General features: G+C 40.6%; 5 protein-coding genes across 9 annotated transcripts in view; 4 read left to right on the top strand and 1 right to left on the bottom strand.

The window, feature by feature from the left end:
• The window catches only part of LOC9327895 (KIN17-like protein), an 11946-nt gene extending 7682 nt beyond the window's left edge, over positions 1-4264 (top strand). The window contains exon 2 of the mRNA XM_021014397.1: positions 3444-4264. Within this exon, the coding sequence (XP_020870056.1) occupies positions 3444-3982 (539 nt within the window). The 3' untranslated portion in view covers positions 3983-4264. The remainder of the gene's footprint in view (positions 1-3443) is intronic.
• Positions 4265-4635: 371 nt separating this feature from the next.
• LOC9327897 lies at positions 4636-6214 on the top strand. The gene is made up of 3 exons (XM_002891789.2): positions 4636-5190; positions 5272-5524; positions 5727-6214. Exons 1-3 carry the CDS (start codon positions 5139-5141, stop codon positions 5782-5784), a joined length of 363 nt encoding a protein of 120 aa, XP_002891835.1. The 5' UTR covers positions 4636-5138; the 3' UTR covers positions 5785-6214.
• A 474-nt stretch (positions 6215-6688) lies between these two features.
• LOC9327898 lies at positions 6689-8684 on the top strand. The gene is made up of 7 exons (XM_002891790.2): positions 6689-7397; positions 7486-7592; positions 7715-7809; positions 7904-7980; positions 8057-8177; positions 8246-8305; positions 8404-8684. Exons 1-7 carry the CDS (start codon positions 6991-6993, stop codon positions 8542-8544), a joined length of 1008 nt encoding a protein of 335 aa, XP_002891836.1. The 5' UTR covers positions 6689-6990; the 3' UTR covers positions 8545-8684.
• Positions 8685-8775: 91 nt separating this feature from the next.
• LOC9327899 (chaperonin 60 subunit beta 1, chloroplastic) lies at positions 8776-12440 on the bottom strand. Its single transcript, XM_021014396.1, has 15 exons — positions 12256-12440; positions 11650-11871; positions 11421-11546; positions 11204-11341; positions 11025-11120; positions 10695-10937; positions 10347-10581; positions 10090-10259; positions 9924-10001; positions 9766-9837; positions 9579-9683; positions 9408-9500; positions 9228-9320; positions 9012-9135; positions 8776-8918 (listed from the first exon to the last, which is right to left on the bottom strand). The coding sequence occupies exons 2-15, from the start codon at positions 11863-11865 to the stop codon at positions 8905-8907; spliced, it is 1803 nt and encodes a 600-aa protein (XP_020870055.1). The 5' UTR covers positions 11866-11871; positions 12256-12440; the 3' UTR covers positions 8776-8904.
• A 305-nt stretch (positions 12441-12745) lies between these two features.
• LOC9330568 overlaps positions 12746-15421 on the top strand; it is a 6387-nt gene continuing 3711 nt past the window's right edge. For 3 of the 5 annotated variants that reach the window (XM_021011118.1, XM_021011119.1, XM_021011121.1), the window contains exons 1-4: positions 12747-12982; positions 13189-13265; positions 13348-13492; positions 13581-13636. In XM_021011118.1, the coding sequence (XP_020866777.1) occupies positions 12955-12982; positions 13189-13265; positions 13348-13492; positions 13581-13636 (306 nt within the window). In that variant the 5' untranslated portion in view covers positions 12747-12954. Of the gene's footprint in view, positions 12983-13188; positions 13266-13347; positions 13493-13580; positions 13637-15421 lie in introns of all 5 variants that reach the window. The other 2 variants (XM_021011122.1, XM_021011120.1) reach the window with 2 other exon arrangements.

Here is a 15421-nt window from a genome sequence, read left to right on the forward strand (position 1 = left end):
TCTCTGAGTCCGCAGGCTATCCTCAGAAGCTTTCAATCGCTCCACCTTCTCGGCCTTGGCCAACGCCTCAGCTTCCTGTTTAGCTGCGATCGCCTTGGACAACCTAGCTTCGACCTTAGCTCGGGACGCCTCCGATCTCTCACGAGCCAGCTCGGACTTCCGAGCTCCAGAATCATAGGCCCGAACCATGGAATTCATCGAATGGAAGGCCTGAAATAAAACGAGAATCATTAGCAAGTATACATGGAAACGATAGTAAAATAGGTCAAGAACAGATCGATGATACCTTCAGGAATCCGGCAGCAGTTTCACGGTAGTTTTGAGCCTCTAACAAGGCATCGGGAGCAGACAGTGGCGGCCCCGAGCAAGAAGCGACAAAGTTCGCCAAAGCGATCTTGTCCTTGTACACCGGAGTTTCGCTACGACTCCTTTTCTCCTTCCTAGAAACTCCCGAGCCATCACCTCGGGGTCTTTTTCCCCTAGTTTTGGATTTTGCCTCGGCGGCTGGAGCAGCAGCGACCAGAGTCCCTACCACCTCGGGGATGTCGGTCGTAGGGGAGATGTGTCCGGCCACCTCGGGAACGATCAAAACCGTATCCCGAGCTTCATCAATTGCCTCGGCACCAATAACAACCTCAGGGTTGGCCTCGGGAGGAGTAGGAGGTCTGAAGTTTGCCTCCAAAACGGCCTTTTCCTTAGCCGCCTTCTTTTCAGCAGCCTTCCTGGCTCTCAGAGATTGCGCAGCTCCTTGCATTTCGATGAGGTGATCTAGACGGTGGTCGGATGATTCTGAAGAAGACTGGCAGGGAGCTCCGTGCAACAAACGCAAGGCTCTCTCGATTCTTTCCTGGGAGAAGTGCTTTGTCCAATCGCACTTCCGAGCAATTAGTTCGTCGTGGAGATCTAGAAAACCTTCCGGAATGTCTTCGAGAAACGACGGGTTCCGATCTACATGAACAAGAAAAACGGTTAGTGAAAAGTTTAAAGCAAAACGAGACAGCAAATACGGCTTCGGGCTTAGTACCGATTTGTCTCCACTTTCCAACAACTTTCCCTAAGTAGTCCTCGTGGACACTATACTCATTCAAGGCTACGAAGAAGAAATGGTCGGTATATTTTTCATCCTTGCTCGGGAAACCACCGATAACCCTCCTATTTGGCCTCGGAGATATGTAAAATCTCTCAACAGGGCCCGGTATGCGCCGGATCTCTAGGAGATTCCTTAAGTGGCTTAGGTCAACTAGATTGACCGTCTCAATACTTCGGACTAGAATCCCCACTAGATGCCGTAAGCCTCGGGTCGTTATCTGGGATAAAGCAATCTTGTACGACCACAGAAACGCCAAAATCGGCCTCGGGATTGGAAGCCAAAGGTAGCAATGATAGAAGAACCCCTCGTAAAGGGTAAAAAACCCCTCGGGTGGATCATCGGCTCGCTCGTTTGGAGTTGGAAGTCTCAGTTCAACCCCCTCGCTAAAACCAAACCGAGCCTTGAGATCCCGAAGGGAATCCTCCGTGCATAAAGTAGAACCCGGGGGATCAGGTTTCCTAGCCTTCTTGGCTCGTTTTCTCTTCTGTTGACCCTTGGCTGCTTGGACTTTAGCTTGGAGCAACCTAGCCGCCTCGTCGGAATCGTAATGAACCTCCTCGGCCTTAATAGGAAGTAGAGGCGCCTCGGGGGCATTTCGCCAGCACGATACTCCAGCCTCACCAGCTGCCGGTGGATGGGCCCTCCTTCTACTCAAAATCACCTCGGGATCATCAGGCAAATCCTGATCCCGAGCCACATTTGCAATCGCGTCTTCCCGAACGACGAAACAGCTCGGGTCTTCTTCCCGTGAAGCCGACTCTGCATCACTTCCACGGTACAACACGATCTGATGGTCCGCCTCGGGGTCGCTCGAGGAACTCCAGACCATCTTTCCCTTGTAGACGGGGAGATGAGTGTCGCCTCGGGGCGAATCGCTGGAATCAGATAGAGACATTTTCTGGCTCGGGAGATTGAAGAAGTTGATCGGAGGAACAAAGTTTGACAGATCGGAGAAATCAACCTAGATCTAATGACGGTGGCGCTATGACGGAAGTATTAACGGAAAAAGTAGAAAATGCAAGAACTCAAGATCAGAGAGAAGAGAACGAACCTTGAAAATTTTCCTTTGCAATTGCGAAATGAAAAAATGAATCGAAGACTCGACATTTATAGGGACTTAAGGCGCGTCGGGTACGAACGAGCCAAATAAAAAAGCATCGCGTCCGCGTCTAAGGCGCGTCGGGCACGCACAAATCGAATAAGACATTTCGCATCCGCACGAATCTCGGGAATCAGCGAAAGGACCTTTCCACTTCTCGAGAAGGAACCCCAACCGTCACACGCCAAGAGAAGATGAAACGACAGAGGAATTCGAATCGCCAAAAACTTTAAAGGGACCGAACTGTTCAAAGTAAACGGCTCGGCCTAATTGTCATAAAGCTCGTCACGCTCGGTTCTCCAAACTAACGAGCTGGGGGGCTAACTGTTGGGGTCGGATTCCATCCTTTAGCGCCGAGCCAGACTTAGAACACTTCGGGAGTCTTTCAGTGATCACCTCGGGGCATCGCATCATTCACCTCGGGATATCCATCTAATCGATTTAGTATACCCGAGCCTATCGCCTCGGGGATACTTTAACAAGACGTTTCAAAGCACCCGAGCCCATCGCCTCGGGGATACCTTTAACAAGTAGTTTCAAGTACCCGAGCCTATCGCCTCGGGGATACTTTAACAAGACGTCTCAAAGCGCCCGAGCTAATTGCCTCGGAGGTACTCGAGCCCAGTCGCCTCGGGGACACCCGAACAAGCCATCCTACAGTGCCCGAGCCAGTCCTTCCTGTGTACCCGAGCCGATTGCACAAGTTTCTCCGAGGTGAAGTCTTCGTCATCGCCCGAGGTAAAGACTTGGTAAATATTCGCTTTCAAAGTACTATTTCCAAGCAAGGTATCATTTCCGAACAAGAAGGATCATTTCCGATATACCCGGAAATGATAAGAGAGAATCTAGAAGGATCGACTCAAATCAGGAAATCTCCCAAAGACTCCGAAAAATAAGGAAACTATCCTAATCCGCGATATTCTGAGCCGACTTCAAGATAAATGGAAATCTTCCAAGAATATCGCTGGAGAGGCGGTTTATCACCCCTATATAAAGAGACTCAAGGCTCAAGCAAAGGGCAAGCAATATCGCTCTAGAATTTACACTACGCAAAGCTCTCACAGCACAAACATCTTTTTCCTTTTACGATCAAACTCTTGTACGATCAAAGTCATCTTTCTCTAAATAATATCAAGAACACCATCTTTGGTTACAATCGTTTCTGTTGTTCTTTGAGAATTCACGATTATCGTATCCCTAAAATAAAACCCTAGACAAATCTTGATTGTGTTAGTTTCGACTTCCACAGTGGAGTTGTTAAACAGGTTGCTACGGGTAAAGAGAGAGGGGAAAGCTCGAAACTTGTGTTTGGGGATGAAGAGAATGAGAAGGTTGAGAGAGGGGAGAAGAGGAAGAGAAGCGGGGATTCGGGGAGGAGCGATAAGGACAGAAGATCAGCTTTGGATGAGTTGATGAAGGAGGAGAGGATGAATCGGAAAGACTACTGGTTGTTCGAGGGGATAATTGTGAAGGTAATGAGTAAGGCTTTGGCAGAGAAAGGGTATTATAAGCAAAAGGGTGTTGTGAAGAAAGTGATTGATAAGTATGTGGGGGAGATCGAAATGCTTGATTCTAAGCATGTGCTGAGAGTTGATCAAGTGGAGCTCGAGACTGTGCTTCCACAGATAGGAGGGATAGTGAAGATAGTGAATGGGGCATATCGTGGTTCGAATGCAAAGTTGTTGGGTGTGGATACAGAGAAGTTCTGTGCTAAAGTGCAAATCGAGAAAGGTGTCTATGATGGAAGAGTCATCAAGTCCATTGAGTACGAGGACATATGCAAACTTGCTTAGTTAATATATCTTTAGACCAAATCAAGTTTTACGATGCCTTGTATTTCTGCTTGAACCTTATCTTTTATCTGCAAGTGAAGCATTATGATTCCTGATGGATAGCCTCATGACCAAGGTACTGCAGATGATTCTATTTCAGACATGTTATTGACTGGAATATATGGGTTTGTCACTGGTTTACTTTTATGTCATGGCATGGCTTGTAGTGTCTTTGAGATATCTTTTGATGTTTTGACGGTTCTCTTCGTTTAAACAAAATGCATTATCCTTAACAAGTTATTCTATAACTCTTGTATTTTGCATCCTCTTCAACACTACAAGATGCCAATGCGAAAACATTTTAGTCAAATCATATAAAAGGTTCGAGTTTGTTTTATATTACCATCAAAATTATTTTACCTAAACAAGTTCATAAATTTGGCTATCTAATCAAGCATAGAAATTTCAATAAATGTAAGAGACTGCAAACAACAAAAATATTCAGACTTGAAAGTGGTAACTAATTAATTGGGCAGGAGACAAGTGATCCACACAAGTCTTTAAAAAGCAATTCCTTTAGGTGGGCACTGAAAAAGCAAACCTTTTTTTTTTTTTTTTTTCCGGTTGGTCCACTGTATATAAAGTTTGGTTGGTTCTTGACTTCTCGTCAAAATCCTGAATTCCAAATAAAAAAAAGGGCAAGTATTTAACAAGACTACGAGTCTACAAGTCCACGACTTGATCAATTTGTTCTTCATCTATTTCCTTATTCTCAGGGAAATCCAGGGTTTTTTTAAATTCTTATTAGTCTCTCTTTCTCTCTTGTTTCGTTGTCCCTCTCAAATCAGAAAAGTATCTGCCTTTTTAGTTTTTAAATTCATTCCCCTTCGATCTTGCTTTTTCATCGGTGATTGTTCTCAAAAGGAGAATCTCTACTTTTTCAATTAAGCATTACCATTGTCCGTTTCCTTGTCTTTGGTTCTTTGATTCTCTTAAAGAGGATTTTTATACATATTCTGTCGAAACCCTTTTTCTGGGTTTTGTCTGCGTTTGTTTTCTTCTTCTAATTTACAATTAAAAATAGTTCTCTGCGCTCAAAGTTTGTAGCTTTTTATATCTAGCTGGGCACGTCTAATGGGCTAAATCGGTCAAAGAGGTGTAAGCAAATTCTTCATTGATGATCAACTGTTTAAAAGACTCAATACATGTTTTGATGAGTGTTTTGCTATGTAAGATTTAGTGCTCTTTAATCTGTTTCTTCTGTAAGCCATTCTCTTACTTAGAGCTGAAGTTGACAACTGTTGTTTCAGCTACTAGTGATGCTGATGATGATCATGAAGAGGTTCTTGAACTTGTCGATGGTCATAGGAATGATGTGGTTGGAGAAGAAGTAGTTGCAAAGGAAGACGAAGGTCAAATTGTTGGTGACACTCTCACTCTGAAAAGTAGTCTTAGAAAGGCGGATTCAAGTTCAACCGAACCTGAGAAGAGGGAGAAGAAGAAGGTACAATGGGTGGATGTGATTGGGAAGAAACTTGCTGAGATTCGAGAATTCGAACCTAGGTTGGTTTTCTGTTGTTGAAAATTGAGATTCTCAAAAATTTAGAGAAAAACCTTAGTTTGGTCATAAGGTTTCTTTCTGATGGTATCAAATTTGTTTTGGTTTCTTTAATTGAATAATGACTTGTTTTAGCATCTATTTCTTCTTGTTTTATGGAGAATTTGATTGATTTTGGAATGATGTGATTCTTTCTTTTTCTTGCAGTGAAGAAGATGATATTGACTCTGATCGAGGAAAAACCTGTGTTTGTGTTATCCTGTGATCCCTCCACTTTAGTTTAACTGGGAGATCTAAGGCAGAAGACAAAGCTGGTGGCTTCAGCATTAAAATCCATATACATGGAGGTACATATAGAATCTGCATTTGTGTTCAACAGCCAATCTTAAGTTTGCGCTTGAAGCCATTTGATAATTCCTGATTTAACACGGAAGCATTCTTTTTCTTCTTCTTTAGAAGTGTATAAAGTATAGGTCTTCAACTTCATTTGTTTCTTCAATCATTTAATGAAGTTCTTTCTCATTCAGATTGTGGAGCAAGTTATAAAGTTTAACAATTGCTATGTGCATCGATATCTAGTTCTTCGATTTAGTTCAAATGAATTTGACAGCACTATGTTGGATCAATGTCTAAGTGACAACTTCAATTTGAGAGAAAACTGCGGCTTGTTGTCTTTCACGCCGTCCTTTTTTACATTTATAACAAGTTTTTCTGTATAGATATCGCTGGTGGTGTGTAGCACCTTCCATATCTAAGTTTCCTACTCATAATTCTGTCAAACTTGAGTCAAATGTTATCAATATCATATTTGGATGCAAAACCAGCAAGTTTGATAGGTCTGTTTTCAGTTTCTTCCACTTTGGCTCAGTGAAGTCCATAAAGAATGTGAATAGATCTGTGTTCCACAAGTATGTTCTTGGGAGAAGTTTGTAACACCCAAGAACTGCTTGAAAACTCGTCTGTTGCAAAACTCACCGCTCAATCTGTTAGAAAAATCCAAGAGCAAGAGGTGATTCATTCTTGATATGGATCTCAGTATCTTTCCTGAGTTATTGTTTGCAGGCAACATAAGAATCGAAACTAGTATCTCCTCTGTTTCTTTAGAGAGCCAATGACACTTGCTCTGAACATTACCACTTCTGTCATGTTGCCTTGTCTTCTTGCAGAATTGGTCATTGTTTAGAGTCAAAACTCAATTGCTTGTTTGTAATAAACGAATCCAAGTGAAGAAAAAGGATCAAACTAAAGGTACCATTACAATATGACACGTGGCGAAACACCAAGACTGAAGCATAGCCACTGATTAAATCATGCAAACTTGTGTAATCCGAAACTTTGAAGCTTTTGCGAAGAACCAACCAACAAACGTCTCATAATCTTCTTCTTCAACTGACAAAATCCAACTAATCATCCTCTGTCTCTCTGGCTCTGGCTTGTGTCTGAGCTCGAACCGAAAGGAAAGAGTCTCACCATGTCTTTAGCTCCGAGCAGTTATCCATCTCTGTATTCTTCACCTTCACTGCCAAGAACACAGCAAACCAAGCAAAACCCTAGTTTGATCACTCAATCCAGTTTCATTTCCGCCAAAAGTCTCTTCCTTTCGAGCAATTCGAATTCTTTATGTAATACCCATGTTGCCAAACGCCGGAATTTAGCTTCGAAGGCGTCGGAGACAGAGTCGACGGCGAAGACTGAAGGAGGAGGAGAAGGAGAAGCAGAAGAGAAGTATGAAACATATGAAGTTGAAGTGGAGCAGCCTTATGGTTTGAAATTCAGGAAAGGAAGAGATGGTGGCACTTACATTGATGCTATCTTGCCCGGTGGATCAGCTGACAAAACCGGGAAATTCACCGTCGGTGATAGGGTTATTGCCACAAGGTTTGTTCTTTATCCTTCTTGTTCCAAAGGTACTAGCATTGAGAGAGTGTGAAAAATTTGACTTGAGCCTTGAAAATTGAGAGTGCAGTGCAGTGTTTGGGACAGAGATTTGGCCTGCAGCTGAGTACGGTAGGACAATGTACACTATCCGTCAGAGAATTGGTCCCTTGCTTATGCAAATGGAGAAGAGAAATGGTTTGTTGAAATTTCCAAATTTATATAGCTTTGTTGTGTGTTTATCTATTCTCTCAGCAAGACTCATTTTTGGGCTGGTTATGGTTTAATCACACTATGTGTTGTGTTTTCTTCTCTTGCAGGTAAGGCTGAAGATGCTGGTGAGTTAACAGAGAAGGAGATAATAAGAGCTGAGAGAAATGCCGGATACATTAGCAGTAGATTGAGGGAGATTCAGGTGAGCTCAAAAGTATTGATTATGTGACACCAAAAGTAATTAGCTTTGGCTTGTGACTTGTGAGTGAGCTTTGGTTTTGTTTTTAAAACTTTAGATGCAAAACTATTTGAGGAAGAAAGAACAGAAAGCTCAACGGGAGAAGGATCTTCGTGAAGGCCTGCAATTTTCCAAGTAAATCCTTAGTGAGTATACCAAAGGTTTATAGAAACCGGAAAGTGAGCATTGACATGTGTGTAATTTGATGTAGGAATGGTAAATATGAGGAAGCATTGGAGAGGTTTGAGTCTGTGTTAGGTTCTAAACCAACACCAGAAGAAGCATCAGTTGCAAGTTACAATGTTGCTTGTTGCTACTCAAAGCTTAATCAGGTTAAAGCTTTTTAATCTTTCATATATTTGTATTTTGACTTGTAGAATTTATGGAGTTGTTTTGATAGGTTCAAGCTGGTCTCTCGGCTCTGGAGGAAGCATTGAAGTCAGGATATGAAGATTTTAAGGTAAGTCCAAGTAGTTGTAATGTTTCAATTGGGAGACAGAGAAAGGGAGAGAGAAATGGTGTTGTTTGTTGAAACTGTGAAATTTGTTTTGTTTGCAGAGAATCAGAACAGATCCAGACCTGGAAAATCTCAGGAAGTCGAAGGATTTCGATCCACTCCTGAAGCAATTCGACGAGTCATTCATCAACGAGAGTGCCATTAACGCCATCAAGTCCTTGTTTGGCTTTAACAAGAAATAGTTCACCTAAAGTTTGTGTCTTTTGATGTGATCTGTTCATAGCTTCTCTTCTCTTTCTTGGCAATATATACTTGTGAGGAATTGTATTTGATTATAAAGGTATTCTTTCTTATGAAATTCTTTAACCACCACTTCAGCCAATCTATACCTTTTCATATGAAATGACAATAAATCTTCAATTCTTTGGAATAAAAGTTTCATATTCAACGATTTCATGATATAATTTATATGCATTGAGGAATCATGATTTATTCATATGATGATTGATTCAAAATTTCAGTTTCACATTACACATTCTCTTGTTCAAAATCATTACACTCGCAAGCTAAAGTACTCCGTTTCAATATTAGCCTATCTCCTCTTAGTATCCATATCCTGAAACAAGAGATGCAAACAGATTCAGCAATGAAACATAAACGCGGTGGATTTTTACCAAATATTCAAGTATCTGAATGTGCCTGAACAAACCTGAGTTGTCCATTGGGTTGCCGACGGGAACTGGTTCAGGTTCCTTGATCTCAACAACAACACAGTCCGACATCAAGAAAGTCTTTGCAACCGAAGCTGCGTGTTCCAAGCAACATCTCACAACCTAAAATCAAGATACAGCCACTCAGGTTCATGGATCTTTGATGACCAATTTAGATAGCAAAGACAGTTTATGTATATACACAAAAAACTGACCTTTGTTGGATCGATGATTCCTGCAGCCATCAAATCCTCGTACTTGCCGGTTGCAGCATTGTAACCGAATTTCACGTTATCGTTGGAAAGTACCTGCCAATGAATAAAGACATCTCTTCAAGCATCTGACTTGAAATCTAGAGGTGAAAAAGTGTGGAGGTTGTTATCTGTGGTTATTACCTTCTCGCTAACTACGCTTCCATTAACACCAGCATTCTTGGCGATCAGTTTAAGGGGATAACTCAGTGCTCTTTTAACGATATCCGCTCCAACCTGAAGCAAGGCAATCATCAGCAAAGTTAGAAAAACCACAGGTTCAGGAGTTAAAATCTGAAGGCTTGACTGTTTTACCTTTTCTTCATCATTGTCAAGAGTGGCTTTAATGGCATCAACCTTGGAAGCAAGACGAAGCAGAGTGCAACCACCACCAACAACAATACCTTCCTCAACAGCGGCCTGAAGAATCAAAATCCTAATTAGTTATAGTTCAGGAGTATGCACATAACACGCTTCTAGTGCATCAGAAAAACAAAATCACCTTTGTAGCATTAAGAGCATCTTCAACTCTCAACTTCTTCTCTTTGAGTTCTGTCTCAGTTTGTGCTCCAACCTTCAACCAATACATAACGAGCTTAACTTAATATTTCTGGAACACATCTTATTCAGACAAAGGAAACCAATGGGTTTGTAGTTTACCTGAATCACAGCAACTCCACCAGAGAGCTTTGCAATTCTCTCATTCAGTTTTTCCTTCTCATAATCTTGCTCTGCTTGCTGCACAAACCAATTACCATTTCACTGTAACTACACTATCCACAAAAGGTAACAGAGATCCCATATTTGTTCTACTCTTTTACTATACCTCAATAAGATTTTTAATCTGTGTAACACGCTTTTTCACTGCATCCTGTGTGCTTCCATCACCCACTATGGTCGAAGTCTCCTTCGTGAGGACGACCTTTGAAGCGTTACCAAGAACCTCTTTTCCAGCTTTGTCAAGTGAAAGACCAACTTCCTCTCGGATCACAGTTGCTGCAAGCGAAGATAGAAAATTAGGACAAGATTAAAACTACAAAGATTTGCCTAAACATAGGGCTCATCAATGCACACAGAACTTACCTCCAGTTAGAATGGCAATATCGTCAAGGTATTGGCTCTTACGCTCTCCAAATCCTGGAGCCCTGAGAGCTGCAATCTTCAGTGTACCTCTAAGCTTGTTTACAACAAGAGTAGCTAAAGCTTCTTGTTCAATGTCTTCTGCAATTATTAATATTGGGTATCCGCCTCTAATTGCATCCTCCAAAACACCAACAAGATCTCTTGCATTGGTAATTTTCTTATCAACGAGAAGTAACTGCAATCATACAATACATTAGAGATCCTTGTTATACTCAGATATAAATATATTTAGTGGCTATATTGTCTGCCAACAAATTCATCTTCTACTCAGATTCAAGAAACATCTACCTTGCAATTGTCGAACTCGACAGACATTTTCTCGCTGTCTGTCACAAAGTAAGGGGAGATATAACCACGATCAAATTGCATTCCTTCTACGACGTAGAGGTTGTTTTCGGCACTTTTACCCTCCTCAAGGGTCACCACACCTTTCCTGCCCACTTTGCTCATTGCTTCAGCAATCATATTTCCAATTTCGTCGTTGTTACCCGCACTAACAGCTGCAACATCTGCAAGTTCACTGTCTTCCACCTACATCGACATGACTTACTTTCAGAACCTCTTGATAAAAAAGACTCTTCACATATTAAAAGAAAGAAAGTTTTATAAATTTTTAACCTCCTTGGACATTTTCTTGAGCTCGGTAACCAAAGCCTTTGCTGTCTTCTCAATACCTCTGGTGATCAAAACAGGGTTTGCACCAGCAGCTACCACCTGAATGATATAATGTTAAAATTAGTAAAATAATTTTTTGAAGTTTCACAAAGAGAAAGCTGAAAGAAGAACGTTACACAGACCTTGACACCCTCAGCAATAAAACCTTGTGCAAGAACAACAGATGTTGTTGTACCGTCACCAGCCAAGTCATTGGTTTTGGCAGCCGCTTGCCTCACAAGCTTAGCACCAATGTTCTCAACCGGGTCTTCCAACTCAACCTACAGAAGAAAGTTTGAAATTTTAAGACTCATTTGAATGAAGATGAACATCATTAGCAGAGGGAAACCAACTCTATACCTCTCTTGCAACAGTCACACCGTCATTAACAATTCTTGGCGATCCATACTTGCTCTCAAGGACAACATTTCGTCCTTTGGGTCCTAGTGTAACACCAACAAGGTCTGCGAGCTTGTTGACACCAGCCTAGTCCAACACAAAATTAGAAACCAGAGAAAATGTAAACCTTTAGCTCAAGTAGTAAAGTTCGGGAATGAAGTATCTACTAACGAAAAAAATAGACACTCACTTGAAGTTTCCTTATGGTAGTCCCATCTTTGTTGAAATGTAATTCCTTGGCTGCACATACAATTGCAGAACCAGATCTTCTGGGTCTAGGACACACACTTTGTCTCCTTCCAAAAGAGCTTGAAGACAACTTGTTCATAAGCTTCTTATCAGATTTGTGACCATTTGGAGCAACCATTGAACCAATGGAAGACGTGGCAGTGAAAGTTGACGCCATTTTTCACTTCCAAACACAAACAAAATTCAGCAATTAGATAACATTTCTAAGATATAAAAAAGACTCTTCTTTTCATCTATGTATCGTCAAACACAATCACCATAACCCAAACAAACAACAACCCAGTAAGCTAAAGTAATGAATTTTCACAACAAAACAGAAGAAAGGCGACACCTTTCAAAGCAGAGCTCAATAAGAACACAATTGACAATCTGAAGTAACACTAATCCATAAATTTTATTACAAAATACCCAAAATCATTGGAGCAATGAAGTAATACAAGTTTTCAAAAGCTAACAACAAATTCTTATCCAAACAAGACAAACTGTGGCGCTGAAAATGCAGAGGCTAAACTGTTCCATTGAAAGAGTTAAGGATTAAGAAACTAACAGAAGTAGAGAGATGACGATTGAGGTTCTATCACCGGAAGTTTTTGTTTTCCGGATAAGAAAACGGGAGCTGAAGCAAGGAAGTAGGTTTATCTCCTCACTCTCGCTTGGAAGGTGCTTTTTAACGTTCCCTTACCTCTTTCAAGCTAAGAGTTAATCTCGTCCGTTGGATTCAACACTAACGGATCCTGGATCCGATTTTAATTGGGCCTATTTGGGCCTTAATTCTTGCTCATTTTCCCAAATAGAACAACAAAGGAATCAGTGACAGCAATTATATAATTTATTTATTTTTAAAATGATTTTTCCCGATTATTCAATAATAAATTTGCGAAATGCTCGAGGAAATAATTATTTTGTGAGATATTTTCGTAGTGATATTAATGTGGCTGCTGGAATAAAGGAAGTATTATTGTATTTTTTTTAAACGATGGAGAAAAAGGTGAAAAAGAGAAAAAATAATTTAAAAATATATAAAAAAGAGATCTTGGAGGTATTTGAATCGAATCGACGTGAACGAACAAAACCACTTTTGCCTCTTCTCTCTTCTCTTAGCGGCTACGATTCGATCTCTTAAACCCTAGATTCCTTCTGACTTCTTTTTGTCCTGATATTTGTGATTTGGTTTTTTTTCTCAAACTCTTACTGTTCATTATCCGACGACAAGGATCTATCAGTCTTCGCTGCCAAGTCTGTTCTCATGTCTACCGTTGCTCCTCCTTCTGATCGTATCCTTTGCCTTTGTTTCTTATCTCCTTCAATTCTTTTACGAATCTATGTTCCTGAATCTTAATTCGATTCATATATCCATCTGTTGTTCCTGCAGCTAGCAAAGTGAATAACTTGATTGCAAAAATCAGTTTTTTTTAGTCTTGTTGAAGAAATCTATGGCAAAGAAATATATTTGTTTCCTTCACTTATCTTGTTTTTTCAGAAGCTGCTGATTTATTGAAAAAACTGTCTTTAGATTCAAAGGCAAGGACTTTGGAGATCCCCGAGCCAACTAAGAAGGTAAAGTTACATTTTTTTTTTTAATGTATCTACACATTTTGTTTCTCCAAGCAGAGTTCTCATGGCATCATTATCTGTGCAGACGGCTGTTTACCAGTATGGAGCTATGGATTCGAAGGGTCAAGTTCCTTCTTTTGATCGATCTTTGTCACCAATGTTACCCAGCGATGCCCTGGATCCTTCTGTTTTCTATGTTCCTAATGTGTATCAGCAGCCCTACTTTTATGGTGATAAGCTTTATCTTTACCTCTTCAGCCTTGTACACTCTAGAATTATTGGGATATCTATAACACAACCTTTTGTATAATCTTTCAGGTTATGGGAGTGACTACACAGGTTATACCAATTCCGAGAGTGTTGATATGACATCAGTACGTGCGTTAATCTTTTCTTATGAGCAGCTCGTATTCAGACTAAATAGTCTTTCTTTTCTCCTTACGTTTTGCCCTACTTAATGATGTAGGAGAAATTTAGGGAATTTACCTTTTCTTTTAATATTTACTTATTTCACGTTTTCTATTTTGTTTAAGGGTTTTCTATTTTATGTTTTGGTTTTATTCTCTATATATATAGAGATCCTAGGTTATTTACCGGGGATGTTTTTTTTGATTCTAATTAATAAGAACAGAGAGCTTTCTCTTTTCCTGGTGGATTCCAGACCCTTTTCTGGTGGATTCCAGAGTTTTATCATTAAGTTCGTCGCTAGCGAACTTGATTTCTATCTAGGCATAGTGTTTGCTATTCCTAGAGATTCCGACTGCGTCAAGTGGTATCAGAGCAGGCAATCTCCTACTCTTTTCGAAGCTTGAACAGCTATGGGTGATCAACCAGTAACCAAGGCCGACATGGAGGGTTTCACAGCAAGTTTGAAAGACTCAACCACGAACCTGGCAAATCTGGTGGCAGCGTTAACTAATCAGATTGCAGCATTAACCAATCAGATTGCTAACGCAGGACAAGGAGGAGGAGAAGGAATGGGACGAAATCAGAATCAACAAGGCAGACACAATCGACAACAAGGCAGAGAAGGAGAACAAGTGGTGTTTAACGAAAATCAGCAAAGAGGCAGAGAAAGAGAACCGGCTAGGCTTAACGAAAATCAGCAGAGAAACCAGGGAAGAGGAATCCCAAGAGTGGAAAACATCGTGTTGTGATTGATGAAAATACAAGTTCTTAATGGAGAATCCATGAAGGAAGAGATTGGTCAAGAGAATCTACATAAATAATTATGATTCTCACATGGATGCTAAAGAAGAACTCGTGAAGGACGAGATAGTTGATCAAGGGAATAAACAAAGCAATCATGTGAAGACTGATATTCTATTATTCTATGGAATTTCAGAAGTGGATGAGATGTTAATTACTCCAGAAGAGAAGCTAGTGGTACAAAGGAATCTCAAGACGTTAATTGCACATGAACATGAGAAGCACTACAAGGAAGAGAATCCAAGGAGAAAGAAATCAAGCGTCTTAGTTATGATTCATTACAAGAAAAGGCTAGATGCGAATTTCAAAGAAACTAATGGGTTGCTAAGTGTTGTTAAGAAGAAGACAACAATCCCAGAGGACCTTCCAGAGATTCTAACTAATTTGAGAGAGTTAGATTCAGACGGTTATTTACATGACTTCCCTCCTATGCGGGACAAAGCAAATGAGATTCTTTAATCAGAAGAGAACTTGAGGACAAGTTCTTCAGAAGTGGAGGAGACTGATGTAGGAGAAATTTAGGGAATTTACCTTTTCTTTTAATATTTACTTATTTCACGTTTTCTATTTTGTTTAAGGGTTTTCTATTTTATGTTTTGGTTTTATTCTCTATATATATAGAGATCCTAGGTTATTTACCGGGGATGTTTTTTTTGATTCTAATTAATAAGAACAGAGAGCTTTCTCTTTTCCTGGTGGATTCCAGACCCTTTTCTGGTGGATTCCAGAGTTTTATCATTAAGTTCGTCGCTAGCGAACTTGATTTCTATCTAGGCATAGTGTTTGCTATTCCTAGAGATTCCGACTGCGTCACTTAATCATTTGCTACTTACTCCAGGGCGCTCCCGGAGAGAACGCATCTCTTGCTTATCCACAGGGATATGGGTATGCTACCTATCCTTACTCACCAGCAACAAGCCCTGCTCCACAACGAGATCCTAGGTTATTTA

This window comes from Arabidopsis lyrata (genome assembly GCF_000004255.2).
Source record: "Arabidopsis lyrata subsp. lyrata unplaced genomic scaffold ARALYscaffold_1, whole genome shotgun sequence".
Lineage (NCBI taxonomy): Eukaryota > Viridiplantae > Streptophyta > Magnoliopsida > Brassicales > Brassicaceae > Arabidopsis > Arabidopsis lyrata.